The sequence below is a fragment of the Cornus florida genome, unplaced genomic scaffold, assembly GCF_030987335.1.
Source record: "Cornus florida cultivar Cherokee Brave unplaced genomic scaffold, ASM3098733v1 CherokeeBrave_3.0.0_Hap2_Chr10, whole genome shotgun sequence".
NCBI classification, from domain to species: Eukaryota; Viridiplantae; Streptophyta; class Magnoliopsida; order Cornales; family Cornaceae; genus Cornus; species Cornus florida.
Window position 1 is genome coordinate 75,909,052 of NW_026775580.1, and position 24,676 is coordinate 75,933,727.

Consider the following 24,676-nt stretch of genomic DNA (forward strand, 5'->3'; position numbering starts at 1 on the left):
GAAATGTGTAAGTTTTAAAAACTTTTCGAGTGATTTTGATTCATAGATCTTGATTCGTCACATACAGACAAGTTTTATGCAGAAATCAAATATGATGTATAATTCAATTAATAAATTGAATACTTATATCAAAGGTATGAGTAAACCTTTAAATCTTTCCTCTAAAGTGAATGTTCTCACTTATTGTAGATTCTTTAGCAAGATGCCATCTCCTTAGATCTCCATATTTTTGGTAATTGTTTTGCCTTTAGGAATCACCCATAAGCCTCCATGAATGACCTTCGAAAACTAGGCTTGTGAGAGCCTCCATTAGATGAGAACATTAACCCTAATTTTCTAGAGAGAAAAAAATATATTTCTTTTTCCTTCTTCCAAAAATCACCCCTAAAATATACATAGATCATGTATATATATAGGTAACATAAAGATAAAGAAAATGAAATAATAAATTATTCTCAATCTCTAATTCACATGTTTCAAATCTAATAAGATTCCAATATCAAGTTGGGCTATGAGTGAGAATCTTTTGGGCTTATTATTTTATTAGCTACAATGAATTAATAATTGGCCCAGTCCATGGACCCAATTCATAAATTAATTTCTACTCCACTAAAAGAAATTAATTAAACTCCAATTAAATAATAAATAGACTCTAAGTCAATGTTGCACTTTGACCCGTCTATGCATAATTAGTTATCGGATAAATAAAGCAATCAATCTGACTACTTAATTAATATATTTATTTTGATACCTTTGATTATTTCCGGCTTGATCACAATAAAAGATTTGTTTGACAAAAATAATAATTTAAATAAATAAATATATTATAAATCATTTTGTCTAAAAATACACGAAGGCCTTTGAATTTACTTTGTGATCAATCATAATCAAAACAAAATAAATACAAGTAACAACGATGAAAATATCGAAAATATAACCCTCTAACTATTAATTATATAACTACTCAAAGTGTCGGTCTAAAGATCCCGAAGTATCCGCCAAACAAATCAAAGTAATTATTAATTAATAAAAAGTTTATACTTTTCTCATGCTTAAGAGTCAAATGCCATGACAGTGATAGGGAGTAATTGCATGCGACGGCTCTCGCAATATATCGTAACCTAACGTGGATCCAGTTCAAGTCTTAATTAATTATGAGTCCATCCATAATTATTGACTATGAACAATTTATGATTACTATTTATATTCATGTATTGATCGCCATCACATACATATATAAATATCTCTTGTAATTAAGTGGATACTATCAATTCTATAACGAATCGAAATATAATACATTGAATTCACTAATTGTATAAAGCATAAATATTTCAGAAACATCAGGAACATATGTTACTGTAATCTAAATAAAAATTTGCTATGCCAGGGCATATAAATCCCAACATCTACTTCAGAGTTCAGATCACAAAGGAGTAAAAATTTACAAATGAAATTAATAAAATTGATATTTGTCCACTATTTTCTTTTATATATGTATATATTTTAAGACGGAATTGAGTGGTAATGAGGTCGCTTGGTCCAACTCGCAACCTACCAATTTAGAAGCAGAAGTTTAATGTAAGATGGGCTTCAATAGTCTGAAATTTGGGCTGGGCATACAATTGCAGGCTTTAAGCTACAACTACATCCGGAACAAGAATTTTGGCCCGACTTTGATATTGTATTCAATTAATTAAAAAATGAGTATGTGTGCATTTTCACTCACGGTAAAAATATATAATAATAATAATAATAATAAAAGTTTTAAAAAGTATTGTAAATTCTGAGAAAAGAAAATAAAGAGTAATTTGAAGTTAATAAAAAGGCCCAAACCCAGCCAATTACAAGATGCCACAAGCACAATTTAGACAAGAATTTCTTTGATCCATGTTTAAAAGGTTTGGCTACCCTGGTGGACCAACCTTAATTCGTGGGCTAAACTAAAACTTGCACGCCTCAAAGCGTAAACAGATTCATCACGCATCCAAACGGGGCCTTAGATTAGAATTGAAATTTAGGTGAATAAATACCTTTCATGAACGTACAAGCTACTCCTTCATTCACTCACCCTCACACTTAAGGGACCAACTCCTTTTGACTTGCGTTACTCCTAAAAAGAGACAACACCCAGCAGTCACAGCCGCTAAACTCACAGCCTGTCAGCTTCGCAAAACCCCTCCCTTATTTTAGTTTTTGTGAAACTAAAGCACAACAAAATTTACATCATGATTATCAATGAACCCCACTCATCATCAAATTTGTTACTTTTCCACATAATGGATGGCTCTGATTCAATTGTGTGTGTGTTTTTTCAAAAACTAGTATGTTTTTGGCATTGTATCATTTCCCCATGAATGAAATTGACATGCATATATATTTATAGCCAGTGACTACAAAAGCAAAGATCAAGTGACATATATAGAGATTTTCTTTTAAAAGTTTTATATATATGTAGATAACAACACTAGAACTCTAAATCAAGTTTGCTGTATGCTTTGAGTAATAGTTTGGGAGTAGTGAGCTTTCCTTCAGCTGCTGTTCCTTCCCTTGTCCTTTAATTTGGATAGAGAAAGTGTGTGTGTGTGTGTGTGTGAGGGGGGAGAGAGAGAGAGAGAGAGATGGAAAAGATGTTAGGGCTGAGCCACCTCTTCATGACATTCTTCCTCCACAGCTTCGCCGCATTAATGGTGATTCCGGCGATAACCGACGTGACGATGTCAGCTCTTTGTCCCGGACAAGATGAGTGTTCACTAGCCATATACCTCACCGGAATTCAACATGCGGTATGTACCATTATTCTATAACCATTCTTTACACTTTTTCTTTTTTCTTTTTTGTGTTTCTCTAATTATTGTGTTTGGAATATGAGGAAAAGAAAAAGGAAAAGAACTGAGTTGGGTTTCAAAGAAATATAAATTAATTCCATGTTTGGAATAAACTGAAATTTAAGTTATGAATATATTATGTATGTGTGTGTGAGAGAGAGAATTACTCTTCTACTTGCCGGATAAGTTTAATAAACTAGTAACTTTAATATTTTTAAATCCCATAAAATTTGACAATAATTTTCAATTTTCATATGATTTCAGTGTAGTACATGCAAATTTCTCTTCTAACACAATTTGTTTGTGTGAGAGATTGAAGTGAAGGTTGCATTTGAAATTAAGCACAATGACATGTTCTCAAATTAATCGAGACATTATATATATATATATATATATATATATATATATATATATATATATATATATCCTACTAATTAATTGTGTCATCAAATGACAACAGTTCAATTAATTGTCTTATATACCACAGCCAATTTATACATTATTTTCCTAATTTTCATGAATATTTTGAAGTACTACTAAAGCAACCAAGCCTGCCGAAAGTCCCCACTCACTTTATTAGTCAATATGCATTTAGATGACACATCTTCTATTAAATGTTTTGCTATGGATTATGACACATTTTTCTTCTTGTTTAAGTCTTAACGTGCATTGCTTATCTCACAAGCAAGTTCATATCGGGATTAATTTTATCCAAAGTACCATCAACTAAGAATATTTCTGTGCAATAACCGACCAGACCATAACACTTATACATTCACATCGATATTTCTGTTATCAAGTTTAGTATTTTTTTTCTTCTTATAATAACAAGAATAATGATTTAATGATCGGAGTTAATTTATGTGAGCGTGGCGATAGATCTTACTATATAACGTTATGTGATGAACTCACCACTCTTCTCACATAAATTAAATTCAATAACTACGAAATTCAGTCCCTTTATGATTACTCTTATTTTAAATGCATTTTTAAAGGAAAACACGTGAAAAAAACATTTGTTAATACACATATATAGTTATCTAAATTAATTACCATATTAGTAGTATTAAGAATTGTCATACTGCATTCACGCGAAGATATATGCTCTCTCTCTCTCTCTCTCCCACACACACACACACACACACACTAAAACACACAAACACAGGACAAACTATGGGAGTTGCATTGAATCACACCAAATCATCCTTTCAGTTGGGAAATTTCCTTCTTGTGTGTTTTTTGGGGGTAAAATGTAAGGAAATTTCCTTCAGTACGTACATCAAATGCCTTTTTTTTGGGTCCTTGGCTCTTTTGTTTTATTTATATGGAATAAAGATACATGTCTAAAGATATTCTAGTGTTTGCCACGTGGCTTGTTCCTGTTGGATACCATGTTGCTTTTTCTACCACCTATTTTAGAACCCTACCCATCGCCACATTACGTTTAGTGACATGGACATCTCATAAGTAGGGTAATAAGTTCCAACCGTTCCTAGGAAGAAAAAATTTTTAAAAATAAAAAATAAAAAATTATTTGAAAAAAAGAAAATAAAAATAATAATAATAATAACATGTTGAGTTTGTTCCGTTTAATTTATTTGTTTTAAAAATTGAAAAATAAAAGACTTGTTAAAAGTTGTTGTTGGTAAAACTTAATTTGAAAAGTGTTATATAAAAACAGAATTAAAGAATATATAGTTGATTTTTTATATATATAAAAAAAAAAAAAAAAAAAAAAACTATTATTTTTAAACTTCTAGAGACTCTTTGAACAGTTTTTATATAAATCAAAGAGAATCTTAAATTTTGTTTTATAATTTTGTCCATCAAGATTTGTAATGATAAGTCTGATTCCCCAAGTAATCAAACAAAAGAAAAAGGAAATCGAAAAGGAAAAGTGTACTGTCTCATTATATATGCAAATTGTTTGTCCACTTGTAGTAGTTTCACACTGAAATGACCTAATGCTGAGTTTTACCTAACCATATATACATGCCTGAAATTTTGATTTTCTTGACCTATTTTGTCAATTCTTTAGTTAAAAGATCAAAATTTGTACCCTACAAAAGTGAATTAGTTGATGACTTTTTCCCATTTGCATCAAATCAAATACAGTCCTTTTATAAATTTCACAACCTTAATACATCTATTGTGGTATACCTATATGAGAACATATTTCCTGATATTTAAATAGAGTTCATTTCAACTTTAATTAAAAGACATTACATGATTTTAATGAAGGAACGAAAATGTTTCTCTTCGTACTCTTGTGAAAGATATTGGTGGACTCCGTCATCAGGTAGCTAATCAAAATTAAAAAGAATTGTGATACAAGGATAGTGGGACCGAGACAACCGATTCACGATTGTCATCGAAAACAAAATATGTATCATTGTTTTTGTAATTGAATTCGGGATGATTTTAATTTGCAGGTCACAGGATTGGGAACGCTTATAATGATGCCTTTGGTAGGGAATCTCTCGGACATTTACGGGAGGAAAACCATGCTCATAATCCCCATGATCCTCACCATCATTCCTTTAGGTACATGTCCTTTTGATTCTTAATTAATCAATGACTTGGCCAAAAATGCATGATTAATTTGATTTTCAAAACCTTTTCTTTCCTTTTCCATTAAAGTTTATGCTAAAATTCTAATTTGGGTAAATTAGTAAGACTACTCAAATAGTAATGCAATATCTTAAAACATCTTCAATGCTAAAACCTATTTTCGCATGTCCAATCTATATTTTGACAGATGCTACAGTGTCAAAATATTAAATTTTAGCAATTCTGCTACAATAGTACATTTCACGCAAAATGCTATTTTTTAACACAACCACTATTCTTTTTCAACTACCATTCCCACCATTCATATTTGCATCAGTAATATTAATATTAGGCACATTCCAAATCAAATTGTAGACATTAAAAGGAAACTAAAATTAAACCTAATTAAAAAGAAATATAAATCTAAAATATCTGGTCAAAAAAGGACAAAAAAAACAAATTTTTTATAATTTTTTTACCACTATTTGTGAATTAATTTTTTTATATAATTTTTTTTTCCCGAAATTTATATATATTATATATTATGATATACATATAGAGATGCGAGTGGGTAATGACTGTTGAAAAAAGGCACCGTTTTGAGAAATGAGAGACTTGCAAAAAAAATCTGGTAGCTGTCATATATGAGAAGAAATTTGAGAATCTCAAATTTTGAGAGCTCAAATAAGAGCCTATTGAAGAGGTTATTTTTTACCCAACTCTCATATTTTAAGTTTGGGAGGCCCAAATGAAAGAGTATTGGAGTTGCTCTTATGAATTAAAAAAAATATATATATCAAGTGCGCCTATTAGAGCTCGTGCGTGCAATTCCTTGGTGGATCTAGAGTCGTGGTCACTAAGGATGCTGGGGACAGGTGTAGAAGTTGGAGTCCACTGCTCTCCCTCATGGTTGGTACAATGGACGACATAAAATAAACTAGTTGACAACTTGACATTCATGTTTATTCTGTATTTGAAACCTATGTTGTCGACAATGCTAATAATATTATCATTAGCTCTTGTATAATCTCTCCTCCTAAAATTATATTTGAAACGGTAAAATATAAATATAATATTTAGTTAGTAGAAAGAAATAATTAAAAAAAAATGAAAAAATATTGTTAATCACGCTCGATTGACTAATAATATATATATAATATCATGTTTAGAAGAAAAAAAAAACCAATAATCATAAAAATTATTATTTTATTATATTTTTTAATATGCATAGTATAGTGAAGTTAAAAATAAAAAATAAAAAATATTATTACTACTAGTTTTATTATTATTATTAAATCAAAGGTAGATATTTTAGCAGGGGCAATTTCCTCGTCATTTCATAGATGATTACAATCAATAGAAGTTTCGTGAAAAACTGAATCAGATGTAGCCAAAGGCAATGATGGTCCCGCATCTCCTAAGTCTGTGCAACCCCAATGGAATGGGCCCACTTGAGGGCTTGCCTTGCAACCATAGCCTCACCCGCTAAAGTATTTCTTTTTCTGAGTTCTCTCTATCTAACATTCAACGGACATAACGAATAAAGGGAAAGCCCAATGAAAAAACCCAATCATTTACTATTCATTTCAGATTTTTTGAATAATTAATTACGCGTATTAATTGGTCCACATACTTTTCTGTGTTTAGAGTCTATTTATACTTTAATCCTTTGAACAGAATTTGAGATCCGGTATCTTACTTGACGAAAAATTAAGCCATAGCGTAAATCTCTCTCCAACCTCACGTTAAACTTTTTCTTAGTTTTGATGTAACTTGGACGGTCGAGCCATACAATATAGATTGGGATTGAGTTGGATTTAATTGTCCACCAACTCTGCTTACTAAAGTTTGAAAATAACATTACTTAACATAATCATAAGCTAGATTTAGCTCAGCCATCTCGTCTTGAAGTTTTTTCTCAATTTCATTGGGAAGCTATTCATGTAGTGGTTGAAATATGTTTGTTTGTTTCTAAGAAAACTTTCCGGAGAAAAAAAAAAAAAAAAAGTTTGAAAATTATCTATCTATGCATACTAGCTCAACTAAAGAGTTGTTGGAAGACTGATTAAATTCACGTTGATCCGTTCAATTTGCACAAATAAACTCTTTTTTTTTAATTTGAATCTACATTTTCACGCACTACAGTCTCAGTTTGACTTTGCTAAATAAATTGATTTTTGATTCAATTAAGTCAAAATGCAATTTAAATGAGAATTGAACATTTGGTTGCAGTGATATTGGCTTACAGCAGAACAAAGAATTTCTTCTACGCTTACTACGTTCTCAAAACTCTCACCGCCATGATTTGTGAAGGAAGCGTCCACTGCCTTTCCCTCGCTTATGTGGTGAATTCTCTCTCTTTCTTTCAAAATTTCTACATTATTTCATTTCATCACATTTACTTGCGCGTCAAATTGTAGTCGAATTGTAATTCAAGGTAAAAGTTTCTGATTTTGAAACCATCAAGCTTATTTTATGTGGGTTATTAATTGGGCTTTGACATGGGCTTAATGGTCCCCTTATAAAATATAAAAAAGCATTGGGCTTAATGGTCACCCTTATAAAATATTAAAAAGCAAATGGGCTGTCCAGTCCAAAGCCAAGTGGTTTCTATTACAAAATCATGTATAAACTTAACGTCGTTATAACGTTTCTCTGTTACTCAGGCGGACAACGTACCGGAAAACAGACGGGCATCGGCGTTCGGAATCCTATCGGGTATCGGGTCATGTGCGTTCGTCTGCGGAAACCTATCCACTCGCTTCCTCTCCACTTCTTCCACATTTCAAGTACTCTCTCTTTCTCTCTCTATATATATGTATGTATATATATGTGTATAAATCAATCAGTTAACAGCAGTCGTTCCTTTTGATGACATTTAGGTTGCTGCATCAGTAGCGGTTATAGCTGCGGTGTACATGAAAATTCTCCTCCCGGAGTCACTCATAGACGACGCCGTTTCGACTGGAAAAATTCCAAAGGAAGAAATGAGTGTCAGTCTTTTGGATAAAAAGTCCCCAAACAAGTTTCAGATATTCAAGACATTGCCTTCTCTTAGTGATGCCATCTCCTTGTTAAGGAGTAGGTCAGTCTCTCTCTCTTGTTAAAATTATCTTTTTAGGGTTTTCTTTAGCACATGAAAGCATTTTTCTTTTTAATCAATTCATTCTTTCCCATGAACCAAACAAAGAATTGGTGGTATAGGAATTAAAGAAAGTCAACAATTGATTCTCATTTGGGGTAGATTAATCAAAAGCTTCAGTATTTTGTGGTCCAATTGATTTCAAGAGTGTGCTGTAGTTTTTTTTAGGTGTCATTTGAAATTAAGGTTTAATAGTGTTTGTTTATTCTGCTAATTTAATCCTATTTTGGGTCTCAATGTTACCTAAGGGTTAGGGAAAATGTTTAAAGTTTCAATGGATTTTTATAACCGACTGATGTGGCAATCGTTGAACTTGAGAGACTCTATCTTATTGATTCTTGTGTCAAGAGTCCATGTTGGAGTCCCCCAATAACTGATTCAGGCATCCTAGCATTACTAGCTAGGTTATACATTCGGTTAATGACAATCCCTTTACTACTGATTTTTGTTTTTGCTGAGGTTTGAGGTGCTTTCTTAGATGATGATATAAAATCGTTTTGCAGCCTGACATTTTCTCAAGCGGCCATTGTTGCATTCTTTCTCACTGTTGCTGACGTCGGCCTTTACGGCTCATTAATGGTACCATTCTTTTCCATTGTGCTTGGGGCACATCAAGTTGTCCCTGTAATTTTACAATGAATACGTGGTTGCCTAAAACTGTATTCTTTTGCGGTAATAGGGGAAGTAAACAAGCTGACATTTACTATCTTGTTTGTGTTTGAATGCACTAGAATTGGAACTTTCAAGAGAGTGTGTGTTTGTGTGTGTTTGGACATTGATGTTGCTGTTTTATTGACCCAATTTGCAAATGATCCATTTAAATCAAGTTTAGATATGTCTCCTCTAGCTAAACAAGCTTGTCTCAGTTCGTAGGTTCTATTTGAAACTGTTTTGGTAAATTGTCATACGTTTTAGGTCACTGTTGCATTGCAAATGATTCTATTTAGAGAATTATTGTTTATGGCAGCTGATTAGACCTAACTTAGACCATACGGCCATGCTTATCATAGTACCATTGAACTTTTCTTGCTTGAAGAAATATCTCATTTTAATGTGTTCAAACTTCAAAATGATATGACAATAGTGAACCTCCAAATTGTTGTATTGGATATCAGCAAGAATGGTAGCAGGGCTGTTAAGTGTATCAATGCCCCCAATATTCTCTTTAAATATAATTGGATTTAGATAGGAGATTACCGCAAGCTATTAACTTGAATAGTGTCTCCTACACAGCCAAATGGACCAACGGCCTGTGGCCTAGCGGTATCAGACCCCTACTTTCCAAAGGGAGATAAGGGGTTCGAACCTCGATGGAGGCATGTGTGTGTGAGTACCAACTAGGAAAAAAAATACACAGCTAAATGGGGTATTTGCAGGTTCAAGTCCTCCTTGGGACTCCACTCTCCAGTGAGTAGTGTAGTACCTATGCAAAGAAAAAGAAAAGGTTTGGATTTGAGCTTGCGAACTATGTGCTACACATGTCACTGGTGGATATTCTACAGGAGTATTCATTTCATTATATTTCTTTTTCCTGTAAGTTACTTCGTATTCCATCCCCAAACCGCTCAATTAATACTTCGTTTATTGACCTTATATAGTCGATTTTAGGGTGGGTTGACTTTTATGACTCCAGTTTGGGTACTGGATACATGAAATGCCATGTTTTATTGTATGTTAAGCCTCAAGATGCCCATGATGTTGATGAGAACTTTAAAATGTGATTGAGCCCTAAGATCTATACTATATACAAACACACAAAAAGGATGTACTATAGATATATATACACAACTATATATTTGTATATATAACTTCAAAATGTGATTGGCAGAACAATAAGATACCCTAAGATATATACTATATATACACACACAAAAAAGATGTTCTATAGATATATATACACAACTAGATATTTGTATATATAACTTCAAAATATGATTGACAGATACACCTTAAGGCTGATGAAGAACAGTATGGTGTATAGTTTTTCTATAGTGGGATTATCTTGGCTGCTGTAATTTAATGATCTTAATAGCAGCTGCGTTTTATATATTTACTGTCATAACAAATATCTTAATGGACAAATTGTCTCCCTGTTTTCTAATGTGTAAGGTTTCAACTTTCAAACATGTAGCCTTCCTTAAATAAATGTCTTTCTTGACAAACTTATTGCGTTTCTGGTCCAGGGTGTAAGGTTGCTGATTACTTTTAGAGGTAGTTTTTTTGACAGTTGATGCTGCCCAGATGACTTCCAGGCATAGAAATTAAAGAATTTGGAGTTTAGTGGTCTGACCTGCAAATTCTTAATAATGAACACAGATTTGGAGACTGATTGCGAATTTTATAGACCAAAAGTTAAAGAAGAAGTTTGTTTTTCTACATTTTGATTTTTTCAGTTGCTTGCATAGGTTAGATGAATTATGAAGACATAAAAAATTAGAATCTGCACGTATTGTTATAACATTAAAAGTTTACAAATAAAAAGACTCTCAAAACACTTTCTATTGACCAGTTGAACTCCAATAACTCCTGTGCAGTACTATTTGAAGGCTCGTTTTCACTTTAACAAAGATCAGTTTGCTGATTTAATGGTGATTCATGGGGTTGCAGGGACTATATCACAGGTATGTGTTGCACTTCTTTGACTAGGTTGTCTTTTATATTCAACCACGTGCTCATTTTAGAGATGGATTTTTCGTATAATTTTGAACTCCTTTTACGTACACCTGAAAGTTGAAGCATTCATGCAGCTGCTTCTCATGCCCATGTTGACTCCAATAGTTGGAGAGGAGAAACTGCTTTCTACAGGTCTCCTTTTTTGCTGTGCACATGTAGGCGCCTTGCTAACTCCGTACTCATTTGGTTACATCACGGTGACATTACCCTAATGTTTTTTAATTTACTGATATATGCCCTTGAATGCAGATGTTTCTTTACAGCATTGCGTGGTCCTCCTGGGTACTTCACTTCCTCAAGGCTTAATTTGCAATTACAAGTTCTTTCCCATCCTTCACCACCCATTTCTCTCTTATCCTAAAAATATCATTTTCCTTATTCCGCAATATAGTACGACTTTATCTCTAAGTTTTGCTAACAATTTGAACACTAGTAGGTTCCTTATGTTGCTGCTATGTCCTCTATCCTGATTGTTTTCGCATCACCATGTGTGAGTTGTATATCCGATCATAAAGTTTTTTCATCATTTGTTTAAGCATTTCATTTACTGAACTGAGCTTCTAATATGCGCAGCTGCGTAGCATTGTATCCAAGCAAGTTGGGCCCAACGAGCAGGTAGTTTTCTGGAAATTGGCTATTTTGGTTGATTATTTTGACAGGATGCTGAAGTCGGGAGTATTATTGATAATTTTCTTCTTTTTTTTCTATGTTGTTTGCTGTGGTCAAAGGGAAGTGAAAGTCATAATTAATAATCATACCAGGCAATTTGTTTACAAAATCTTCCATCCTATTGCCATATTCAAAGGAAAAAAAAAAAAAAATCTTATCCCCATCATTTGCGCAGAAATCTTCAGTTGTACACTGTTTACTGCAATGATGATGTGTTCTCTCTAATTATGATTACTACTGCTTGTTTTTTTTTTTTTTCCCCGTTTCCCAGGGGAAGGCTCAAGGAGGCATTTCAGGCATATGCTCCTTTGCCAATATTGTTTCTCCCTTGGCTTTCAGCCCTCTAACAGGTGAGCGAAATTCTGTTTTAGAATTTGTTGTGCCTGAAAGTCTGACTTAAACTAATGAAGCTCTTCTTTGATTCCAGCTTTATTCCTTTCTGATAGTGCACCATTTCAATTCCCTGGTTTCAGCCTCATGTGCGCCGGATTTGTTGCGGTAAAACTTTTTACATAATAAAGTCCATTTGTGAATAGTCTCTATTAGTTAGCTCTCTCCTGCTCTCAGTCCATGTCAAGTTTGTCTCTAATTTCATGTGCTTTGAGCACCTGCTCTGTTTCGTTATTTCTAGATATATACCTAGAGCTGTCAAACAGTTGGTAACAACCGAAACAACGTAGGCCAATATGAGTGTTATAATTTGGATTATCCGTGCATATAATGTATGAGCATGTGTACTTGTGTCTTGTGTAGTATCATTTATTTACATGTGCCTCTTTGATTATGGACTTAATTTTAAGAACATTTATTTATTTTTTTTTTTTTGGTGTAGATGATAGCCTTCATCCAGAGTGTCATGATAAGGGCAGGTCCTTCCATCTCGAATTACAAAGTGAGCAACTGCAACTATGTGGAGCCTTAATTTTTCGTTGAAGGTAGTGAATGCTGAAATAGCAGCACTTGCCTCTCCGCGTTGCACCAGACAATATTGTTGGTCTTCTAGGCCTCTTGTTATGTTCATCTCAAGGAAAGCTCGAGAATTGGAGAATCGGATGGGTGAAGTCGAATTAACCTCAAACCCAGGCTACTCTGTAACTTATTCTAGAAATACTTTAATGCAGTTGGTCCATGGAATCTGTATAACATTTTTGAGGGGGGATTCTATCTCCACCTTTCTGTGTCCAGAATTTCATATGGTCCATTTTTGGACCTTTATATAAAAAGAATGGCAGTTATTTTAGCTGATACAAGTTCAATGATGATGATGGTTTCGGGCTAGCTTGCAGGCTTGCAGCAGATTTATGTTAGTAATTAAAGAATAATGAACTAATTGCCTGCATCAGATCTTATTTGGGGAAAATACGAGGCATAACTTGCACTGTTGAGAGGGGAAGGAAGTGGGGATTGAAAGGAAAAGAAGATGCAGAGCATATATGTGTGTATATTATATATCTTCATTGCAGATGTGGATGGAAAAGGAGAAGGATTTACAGTAAAAGTGAGGTGCTTAATTCCCTTGTTTGAGTGGAAATGGATTATCTAACTACATTCATGTAGAAAACTCTAAGGTTGTGTTTGGAAATAATAAGAGAGTATTAGTATTAACACTCTGGTTAATGGAGTGAAAAGAAGGGAAAAATTAATTATAAAGAAATGAATGTTTTATTTTGTTAGTGATAAGGGCAAAACAGGAATTCACTTGGGTAATTGGTAATTCTCTTATCCCTTTTTCTTATCCTTTCCTCCATTTCTATCCACTTTTGAAAGGATAAGAATATCTTCGCAAGAGGCTAGGGAGCCTTCTCCCCCAAATTTTCTTTTTCACCACTTTTTCCCATCAAACACTCTTTTCCCATTTCCATTAAAACGAACAAGCCCTAGATTTTCTCTCTTTATTTAATTTAATCATGATTCAAATTTGTATGTTGATTATGTAACCCAAAATAATAAAATTTGTAAAAGCAATCAAATATTACCATTATGCCTAATTATTACAACAGAATCAAACACATGTGCATGCTAAATTAAGTTTCGACACAAATCTACGATGTTTAAATGAAGAAAATGTGATGCACAAATGACATCCACACAGATTCACCTCATACATTGACATATTAAATAATAAACTCCTGCTACAAACCCAAAAATACAGAATACAAGAAAATTAAAATGGTCCTCGCAAATTTCTTCATAAATTTTATAACTTAGTTAACGGTCAGTTTACCAACCATGCCAGCTCCCTGGTGAGGTGAGCAGTAGAAAGTGTAAGAACCTTTCTCGGTCAAGGTCACACTGTAGGTCTCGCCGGGGGCATTGAGGAGGTCCTCTTCACTCATGGAGATTTTCCCGGCGTCGACACCGGCCGGAACCTCGTCCTCGTCGAATATCACATTGTGGGGGAACCCTGCATTGTTCTTGAACACGATCTTCTCCCCAGAAGCCACTGAGAAGTTGCTTGGGACAAAAGCCAACGATCCGTCGTCGCCGCCGAGCAAGATCTCTAGTGCCATGGCGTTGCTTGCTAGCATTGCGGTGGCAGCGGTGGCAACAACGGCAACACCTACTTCTTTGAGGGAAGACTTGACGGAGAGCCTTGGGAGGGCGGAGGCTGACACCTTTGTGGTGGCGGAGACTCTTGATGGGGCGGCCAGGGAGGCTTTTAGGCCGGTGAATGATGGGATGGCAACGGCGGCAGAGGTGACACTGGCCATGGTTTAGGTTCAAGTGTATTATGTTTTTGGTGTGGATGTGAATGGAAAACAGATGAAAAAGAGAGGGTGTGTCGATTTTAACAAGTGAGGGTTGATTTTGAGGTGGTGTTTGTGTGGTTTGTGTTTGTGGAAAGGTCAGTGATCAGATAATGCAAGGCAATGAGGATGGGTTGAGAAATGGGTGATCTGCTAGGGATGATCTTATTAGCTGGGATTGGATGATATTGTCTGACGTGGCATGGAATTTTTTGTGTGAGGTGGACAACAGGGGACTTTTAAATTAGGGTAAAGTGCATTAAACCCCCCTGAACTATAGGGGTATATGCAAGAAACCCCCATGAACTATAAAAGTTGTAAAAAACCCCCCTGAACTATTGGGGTATGTGCAAGAAACCCCCCTGAACTATATATTTTTTTGCAGTTTACCCCATCCGCGCGAATTGATTGACTAAAAGAGACGATGAAGCTGAGGAATTTGTGGCTGGGATCGGAGTGGTAGATGTCGTCTGAGGAGTGTTTGGATAAGCCAAGGAATCTTTTGCTGGGATCGGTGAGTCTCCTGTCATAGCTCCATCATAGCAGTTGCACCACCCGCCAGATCTGTCGGCCATATATATATTGCACTTCTCTGCACCGTTGCGTCGGCCCATTGCCTTCACCGCCTTGCCTACCGTTCAGTTCACCTTGCTCGCCGGTCCATTCCACCGTCTATTCCAAGCTCGCCGGCCCATTCCGCCATCTCCATAGCCGAGCACACCGTCGTCCGTGTTTTGAGTACACAGTCATCCACAGTTCACCGCCGAGCCCCCTTGAGTTTGTCGCCGCCTCCACAGTTCACAGCCTAGTCAACCGAGCTCTCATCACAACCGAGTCCTCTACACACAAGCCGCTATCATCCAAAACCGAGCCATCCCATCGACCTCGGATTTCTTTGGTCTCCTCTCTCTCTCTCTCTCTCTAGCTCTCTGTTTTGGGTTGTGTTGGGTGAAAAGCATCTTTTGGTAGAAAAAAAATGTAAAAAATGTATAAGTTAAAACGACGCAGTATGTTATAAGGGTAAACTAGTCTTTCAAAATTTTCGGTACCAGAAGCTGATGTCATGGGGGTAAATTGCAACAAAATCGTAGTTCAGGGGGGTAAATTGCAACAAAATCATAGTTCAGGGGGATTTCTTACAAATGACCAATAGTTCAAGGGGGTAAATTACAACAAAATCATAGTTCAGGGGGGTTTTTTGTAGTTCAGGGGGTTTCTTGCAAATGACTAATAGTTCAAGGGGGTTTAATGCACTTTACCCTTTAAATTATACAAAGTAGTGAAAGAGGATATGCTATTAGGCTTAAATGGTTGGGGTGCTTTCCATATTCCGAAGTCCGTGTTTGAGTATTGAACCTTCCCTTTCTCTCTAATCATTAATTCATAATATTCTTGTCATAAATAATAATAATAATAATAATAAGGGTATTTTTAACCTAAGTCACACAATTCTTCTAAATGGGTGTCGCTCTCTCGTTCTGAACATGATCTCACTTTCACGTTCCACGCATGTTCTCGCTCCTATTCTCATTATTTGTGATTTAATTTTGTCGTTTTCGTGCTCCCGCTCTCAAATTTGATCTCGCTTCCGCTCCCATTTTATGTAATTTAGTTCTTGACCTTCTTCCATATATGAGACTACGGACATCATGGGACATCACGAGCCTTGTGCACAAGTCGCAATTCTCTTTTTAAAAAAAAATAAAATAAAATGACATTTGTGACAAAATTCAATATTTCCTTATTTATTGTCACAAGTCAACAAAATATAGTCTCCTTGTGATTATATTTAAAACTATTCGAAGTCGATTAAATAATAAATTCAATTATTAAAAGTGATATCAAATTTATTTGACGAAAATAAAAGATTCACCACATTGCAAATTTGCGAGTGAAGAATGGGGTTTATTATAATGATATGACATCAAAGAGCACACATACCTGTCGATTAGAGGACCATTCATAGAATTGGCATCGGACGCTTGGTGTGTGTTTATCTTCCCATAGTAGCCTCGGAAATGTGTGGTAGTGGTTGCATCCTCCACAACAGATATTTTAAGCAATCGTGAGGTGTTGGTGGCATCACCAGACTAGATTTTTCAAACCAAAACCACGATATATGCATTATACACCATGAAAGCTGTGAACATTAACGAATGAGAGAAATTTTTATTGTGCAAGTAAGTTCGAATTTAATCCACAAAAAATTATATAAATATCCTCATATTATATATAAATATATAACACGAAAAGAAGGGGGAAAAAGGAAAGAAAATAAAAAAACCCCATTGGCCCTTTAAAAAAAAAAAAAAAACCATCGGCCGTTCTCATTTCAACTTTTACTGCATTAGATCACCACATTTTGCAAACAAGCCAGGCCAAGCTGTTTATATTTTCCAAGTTCCAAGACATCTTTGAACTTTACTTAATTTTATATATGAAATAACATCAAATTCATGAAGGCCTTATAATAAGCTAACGAATAAAAAAGGTGCGAAGGAAGTGACATGTTTATAAAATAAAAATAAAAAAAATTAGAGAAATATTTTCAAGTTTTTGTATTTGAAATAACATTAAAAAGTGTGGAAGAAAAAATAAATGTATTTTTTTCCTCCCCTAAATTTTCTCGTCTTTCCCCAACATAACCCACATTTTCCCAACCTAAATCTTTTCCTGGTGAGCTTTCAAATTAAAACGTAGTTCCATTTTTCTGAGCACAGGCAAATAACAAAGTCCTATGGTTTCTCTTTCTCAAATGAGACAAATATGCATCCAATACTGTCATTGTTGCTTTTATCACTCTTGTTCAAGACAGCCTTCACCAACTCTTATTTCAGTTGCATAGCATCCCCTAGGGTCTCTCAGCCATTGGATGATCCAATAGGTGGGCCTCACCACGACGATCCAATAGGTGGGCCTCACCACGACGTCCAACGGTTGGGAACTCCGGGGGTACAGTAACCCAGGATATTCTAGAATTTTCTGAATGTCTAACGAGTGTGAGGCTGCCACATTTTTAGGCATGCCAAGAGGCAAGGTTCAAACTATATACATCAAAACCAAGTCTTAAAGCTTAGATCTCAAACTATTATAATATCCATCATATATACATCACGCAAACATCTAAGACACACAAGATGCAAGTTCGACATCTAAACATTAAAAACCAAAACACTGCTTCAAATTTTCCCAAAACTTGTGAGGCAACTATTCCAATATGAGCTGAAAAATCATCTGTTCCATATTATAAATGCCCTTCAAGCATATACAATGGCAAGAGTGCCTGGGCATGTACCAAGTACTAACCTAAAAATTTGTCATGGGTGCAGTAGAAGCTGCATTTCTATTTTCAATCTCAGAGCCACATTTACCTTATATTGTGTTCATAACCCTGACCGGTCGGAGATCAATATCATAACCTAAACCTGTCGTCTCCCACGCAGTTATATTTGATCAGTGCATGAAAAATCAGCCGAATTTGCTAGACACCATAATGCGTGCTAGCTCACATATAGGGTGCAAACTGTTTGCATGCCAACAGGCTACAAACAGAAAAGAGATGAAGGGGGGCCTGTAAGATTGATTGTTATAATAAGAATCGCCAGTTCAAGTAACTAGGTTATAAAATCTACACCAGCACATTGCACGGCACCTTCCAAGCATTGTAGCTAGCCTAAGGCAGATCTTGGAAGAAAATGGTCATCGACTCCTACCAATATTTAGTGGGATACAGTGGTGGTTGAGTCCCTCCACAAATCCATGGGCATTAGTCCCACCTCAACGGCCTCGTTCTATCAAAACTCAAAAATAAAAACGGCCAAACAAAACTCTCAACTGCAAGGCTATCAAGACAAAATCTAATCTATGCCATGAAAAACAACTAACCATCAATTGACAAACCATAAAAATTCCAAAAATTCTGACTGAAGGGCCGGTCTTTCCCTCACTTGTTATACCCCCCTCTAACAAGGCTTTATAGCACCCAGTATCATTCCTAGTCCTCTAACTCGTGTTCCGGAAAGGCATAAATTTGTCGTGTTAATGTCCACTTTTAATTTCTAATTCTTACAACAATCTTTTCAAGAAAATGCACACAATGGAAAATAGTGACTCACGTGATGAAGTTGTCAAATCCTCTTCGCATCAGCATAAAGGTCCCACTAAAAATAAGAGATCAGAAGTTCCAAATGAAGAATACGATGTTGAAACAAAAGTAGACAGATTTGAAGGATAGCACACTGCTGTAGGTAATCTAGGTTCCACAAACCAAACTATATGAAATTCAAGTTTCTGAATAGTGTCCTAGCTTCACATCCTAGGTAATCTAGATTCCACAAACAAATTGAAATTATACAGAAATCAAATTCCTAGGAGACAAACAAACCATTGTGGCAGTCAGGCAAGCATTTGGGCATAAATTTCATATAGATACATACAAGTGATAACAGAACTCAGAAGATGCATAACAATAAGATCAAAGATATGTAATCTATACACCCCTTTCCAATTTTTCCAACTTTTTCTTCTATCCCAAAGGGAAAATAATCTTCACAGAGCCGATGCAAACAAACATACATATCTTCAATTAATATAAAACTAGAATCAAAACCAAAGAATCGACCTAATCCAACTTCCAATAGCCAAATTTTACACTCAAATCTTCCCAGAAAACAGATTTATTGTAATCTGAATTGCATTTAAAACATTCCCCCTCTATCTTTACATGAGGGAGAGAGAGGGGTGCGAAGGGGTTGATGTTCAAAATTTAATCTGCCTTTATGATCCCCAATATCTCAATCAGAAAAATTGACTGTTTGCCTTCAAATTAGCATTCTACATTCCTCTGCAACATATTTCAGTAATATGTAACTACGCACGTCTATGAGTTGGTTAAAACAAAGAGTTTTGGAATTCTTCGAAATATGTCAACATGCATAACCTGTATAGTTTTTTGATAAGTAACATGCATAACCTATATAGTGCCACTAAAACTTCGTCTTCAAACAAAGTTTGACATCTATTTAACCATATATTCTTAAAAGGGCTGGCCATAAGGCTCCTGCTATTGCGCTAGATGCATGCAACCTTACCTCCACATGCGAAAAGGCTGTTTCTGGTTTCGAACCCCGTGACCTCCAGGTCTCAAATGGAACAACCTTACCGTTGAGCCAAGGCCTGCCCTCCAAACCCTATATTACTAATACTTATGAATTAACTGATGAATGCTTTCAACATGGGAAGATTCCCCATTAAAACAGAAAAAAGGTTAATCAGTGTAGCTCGGACCTGGGTGACTATTTGCTCTAACAATCACCATCTGCCTCTCGCCAAGTGCACACATAAGTATGGGAACACGTAAAATGTTGCCAAGATAAAATAAAATGTAGTAGTAACATCATTAGGTTTTTTTTTTGGATAACATCATTAAGCATATATTAAACTTGAAGGATAACATAATCGTCTTTAGATAAAAGGGACACACCTCTTTAAACATGTGTGACTATAACTTTTAAGACAGTATGCTTGAGTAGTTGTACATAATTTTTTTTAGTGTGAAATCAAGAACAATTTTTCCTTACATTAGTAAATTGCATTCATTTACCCAAAAAAAAAACTAGTAAAGTGCATTTTATAAACTCTTGGTTTGATTATACACTACTCCATATTCTTATTTCCTTTCTTTTCTCTCTACCAGCCTTGAACCCTTGACCTCGACGTTGGGAGTTTAGTGCACCAGTATACACTAGTCCATATTCTAGTTTGGCATGTGAGGTAACAGCACCAAATGCAACACAAAATCAGAAAATCTAAACTTTAATAAAAGCTTTAAACTCGTAATCCACACCATTCCATGTTTCAAGCAAAGAATGAACAGCATACAGTTTAGAAAGGTACAACTATTTTAATGATTTGAATCCGCCAAAAAGCATAAATCAAGTAGTGGTGCTAATATTATTGGTAACATTGTTACAAAAGAGACAAGAAGCAGATCTAATTCACCAACAGCATATCATGTGATAACCTAGAAAAAAACTAAATGTCGCTCTGTTACACACTGTTCCATCAAGAACATTATGCCAAATCCTAGATACCGATCACACATTGATTATATATGTTCAAGTACACTAATGAAACAATAGCGATGCAAACAAACATTATGCCAAATCCTAGATACCGATCACACATTGATTATATATGTTTAAGTATACACCAATGAGTAATGAAACAATCGCAATGCATACGAACATTATGCCAAATCTTAGATATTTATCACACATTGATTATATATGCTTAAGTATACACTAATGCAACAATAGTGATGCATAAGCCAAATCCTAGATATTGATCACACATTGATTATATATTTTTAAGTATACACTAATGAAATAATAGCAATACATACCAATACTAAAAAGAACCCAATATTATTTCGATCACCTTAAACATCCCTTGAAAAAAGCATTATAAATATATTTACAAATGCTCTATAGAAACCAAATCAGTTTGTAAGTATAGGAAATGGAATGTACAGTGTAGCCAGCTACCATTTCACCTCATATGAGTGGAAAGACATCATTTTCATCATCATTCAGATCAAGATACTTGAAGCTAATATCTCCTTGTGCATCTCTATAGTTAAAGCTCGGGCTCACATAACATTTCATCTCATGAAACAGGTTCAGATTGTCCACCAGCTTATGAAACACATGACACCCACAACACTACGAAAACATCAAAAAACCAATTAGCATATCAATACAAAATACATACATATATACACACAAACACACGCACATATATTTATATGAATTCGTACCTGAACGAAGACGGTACCGTCTGTGTAGGCATGGGGGTTAATGGCACGAGTGGTCCTTTGACCGCATACGTTGCAGGTGAAGGCTACTCGCATACGTCGACGTGGTGATTTGGTGAAGAGCGACCATGGGAAGGTGGAGATCCTCTCCGTACCGGACTCGGCACAGGCGGGCACCGGAGGTCCTTCCATGCCGGAACCGGTCGTCCAACCTCTAACAGAGGCCGCACTCAGAACCAAACCCATCGCTGCATCCTAAGAAAAACCCCAAAACAAAACCGTAAATTATCAAATTTTTAAAAGATCAAGAAACAAAAACCATACATAATTGATATATATATATATATATATATATTGTAACCTTAGAGAAGGTGCGATTGCTGAGAATCGGAACAAGACTTGAATCGTTGGAATCAGACCGCAGATCGGATTGGTTACCATCATCTGCAATCAAATAATAGTCACTTTGAAGTTAGAAAATAACCAGAGAAAAAAATAGGGAGAGTTTTGGTGATAGAGTGTGAAGATCGTACTTTTAGGAGAGGTGGAGAATCGGAGGAGTCTTTTTGACGAGTCCTTTGATTTGGGTGAGAAAATCGGAAGAGAGGAAGGAGAAGAAGAGACGATTGTTGCAGAGGAGGTTAGGGTTTCCATGGTGAATGAGTTCGATTTTCGCGGTGTGTGTTCGTTCGGAAGAGAGTTTGCTTCTGATTCTTTGCTTTCGATCTTTGGCAAATTGGGGAGCTGACCACATAAACATATGACTATATTGGATTGGAAAATGCTGATTTTATTTATTTATTGAATTGGAAAATGGTGATTTTGGATTCTCTGCAACGAGATGGATCCGGTGAGATCGATGTCAACTTGATCAAAATAAAATAAAATAAAAAATATTATTTAGATTTTTTTTTTTTTGAAAGAAAATCACTTTGGATAGTGACTGGGATGATTATCTAATCTCACTCCTAAATGATGCATTTAGGTTTCAATCTTAATTTAGAACAAAATTTCATTTTCAAAGATGCATGTAGGGTTGCACAAAAATCGGTTCAACCCGTAAAGTGATTTTTTTCATATTCGGTTCAGTTACGGTTTTAAAATTATAGAATCGTTTATAAACGGTTTGATTATAATTTGTAGTTCTACAAAGACCGAACCAAACTGATTTATTAATTATATACTATGTATTTATATATTTTGTATTATATAAATAATAAAATAATAAAATTATCCATTTAACCACTCAACTATATATCATACTATATAATAAAAATTTATATTATATAAGGTACGAGTATAAAATTTTAATTTTATATATATATATATATATCTAGTATAAAATTTTAATTATATATATATATATATATATATATATATATATTATATTTAATTATAAAAAAGCCTAAAATCATGAAAAAGAACCGAACCCAACTAAGCCGTTTTGTCATGGTTTGATTTGGTTTGGTTCGGTTCCATTAGTGTCACAATTCGGTTCGGCTCTAATTTCTATGGAACCGTTAGGAATGATTTGATTTCAAAATATTCCCTAAGCTGAACCATGTGCATCCATATGCACACCAATTCCAAAGTGCATTCCAATTCGAAATTCGATTTGCACAAATTGGTTTAATTTTAAAGGAAATTTAGTTTAAAGCTACATTTGTTTTAACTTAAAATATATATTTTGTTAGGTAAAATATTTTTTATTTTTTCGGTGTTTGATATAAGTTAGGTCGAGATTAACCACAAGTTCATCGGATGGAACTTGTAAAATAAGTTATTTTTTTTATATTTTATAAATAAATAAAAAATTTGTAAGTATTTTAAGACAACCAAACACAAGAAAATAAAAAATATATATTATTTGAAAAATATTTTACATGCAATCAAACAGAACCTAATTATAAATTAAATTTCAACAGACTAGGGGTATTATCTATGTCTTCCGAGTCGATGGTGAGAGTTCCCGTCCTCAAAGAACAAAGTAGGTGGGTGAATGATGTGTGTTTATTACCCAAAAAAAAAAAAAAAATTGAACTATTCCGTATATATAAATACACGCTAAACTTTATACGATTGGTCCGCTACATTTACCTAGAATAGGATTACTCACACCAAATTGCGACATATACAGAGTTTTTATTTATTATTATTATTTTAAGGGCAAAGGCCGCAAAACAAATGATATTTGAAAGTGCATAACTCAAGGGCCCAATGGAGAATTTGGACCAAAACAAAAGCATCATGCTGTCAAGCCCCCAGCTACATCATAACCCAAGGGACAAGAGGCCCACCCCGAAGTGGAAGCTTGGTGATGGCTTCCAATGCATACTTAGAATCAACTAATCTACCACTGTTACAAGGGAATATTTGTTTCTCACTATATTCGGATGGAAGAGTAATTAAGTATAAATAAGTGGGTATGCAGTATTACCCAACAACTTAAATTTTTGGATAAATAGATATTTAATAATAATAAATAAATAACTTGATTTCTTATGTGATGGCATTTATTAGATTCTAGGAACCACGGACACTTCTACTAATGAATCATACCCGTATAATTTCTAACACAAATCTACCCAGTGATCTTGAAAATAATATAAATACTATTATGACAAAGTAGTGAAATAATGGTATATATGATATAAAAATCATTACAATAATGACATAATTTCATTTTTTAATTCATTTCATAGCAACTCTTAGTATATAAATTATACATGAATTAAAGTTTTATAATATTATTAGTGAATAAATGTATAAAAATAAAAATTTATATTTATATGTAGCCGTGTTGACGCTGTACCCGTCTTTTATTTTTTTAAAATTTGACGTGTCGATATATCTGTGTCGTATCATGTCCGTGCTACATAGATTAGATTCCCTCTCATTTAATACTTTTGCCATCCTTTTCTTATTTCATTCAATTTTTAATTTTTTAGATTGAAACACGATTCAAGTACGTTCAAAATTTGTATCGCACACTATAACAGGATTCATTACAACATTGCATCCAGATTTTAGATTATAAACCCATTCATTAAGAAAAGGTGGAATGATAAGATGAAGATTGTATCAAATTAACATGGTACCCTAGCATTGAATTTCTTTTTATCCCATGAGAATGAAGCGCGTACATTCTTATTCTGATAATGTATGTTGCATTTTGAATGTGTGTTTGGCTCCTAAAAAGAAAAAAATAATATGATATGAGACCATCACAATGAACGTGGGAGACATAAGCTTTATC

The 24,676-nt window shown here is 34.5% G+C and overlaps 3 protein-coding genes across 3 annotated transcripts; 1 reads left to right on the plus strand and 2 right to left on the minus strand.

Moving 5' to 3' along the window:
- The first annotated feature begins 2,208 nt into the window (after positions 1–2,208).
- Positions 2,209–13,099, plus strand: LOC132276028 (uncharacterized). Its single transcript, XM_059777273.1, has 14 exons — positions 2,209–2,783; positions 5,258–5,369; positions 7,608–7,720; positions 8,042–8,164; positions 8,258–8,460; positions 9,021–9,096; positions 11,052–11,138; positions 11,265–11,345; positions 11,440–11,472; positions 11,627–11,680; positions 11,764–11,805; positions 12,131–12,209; positions 12,287–12,357; positions 12,692–13,099. Exons 1-14 carry the CDS (start codon positions 2,619–2,621, stop codon positions 12,779–12,781), a joined length of 1,329 nt encoding a protein of 442 aa, XP_059633256.1. The 5' UTR covers positions 2,209–2,618; the 3' UTR covers positions 12,782–13,099.
- A 707-nt stretch (positions 13,100–13,806) lies between these two features.
- On the minus strand, positions 13,807–14,703 carry LOC132276029 (plastocyanin). The gene has a single exon (XM_059777274.1). The coding sequence runs from the start codon at positions 14,568–14,570 to the stop codon at positions 14,064–14,066; it is 507 nt and encodes a 168-aa protein (XP_059633257.1). The 5' UTR covers positions 14,571–14,703; the 3' UTR covers positions 13,807–14,063.
- A 6,309-nt stretch (positions 14,704–21,012) lies between these two features.
- LOC132278911 (uncharacterized) lies at positions 21,013–22,257 on the minus strand. The gene is made up of 4 exons (XM_059780816.1): positions 21,954–22,257; positions 21,782–21,864; positions 21,424–21,675; positions 21,013–21,328 (listed from the first exon to the last, which is right to left on the minus strand). Exons 1-4 carry the CDS (start codon positions 22,072–22,074, stop codon positions 21,161–21,163), a joined length of 624 nt encoding a protein of 207 aa, XP_059636799.1. The 5' UTR covers positions 22,075–22,257; the 3' UTR covers positions 21,013–21,160.
- Between the last annotated feature and the right edge of the window lie 2,419 nt (positions 22,258–24,676).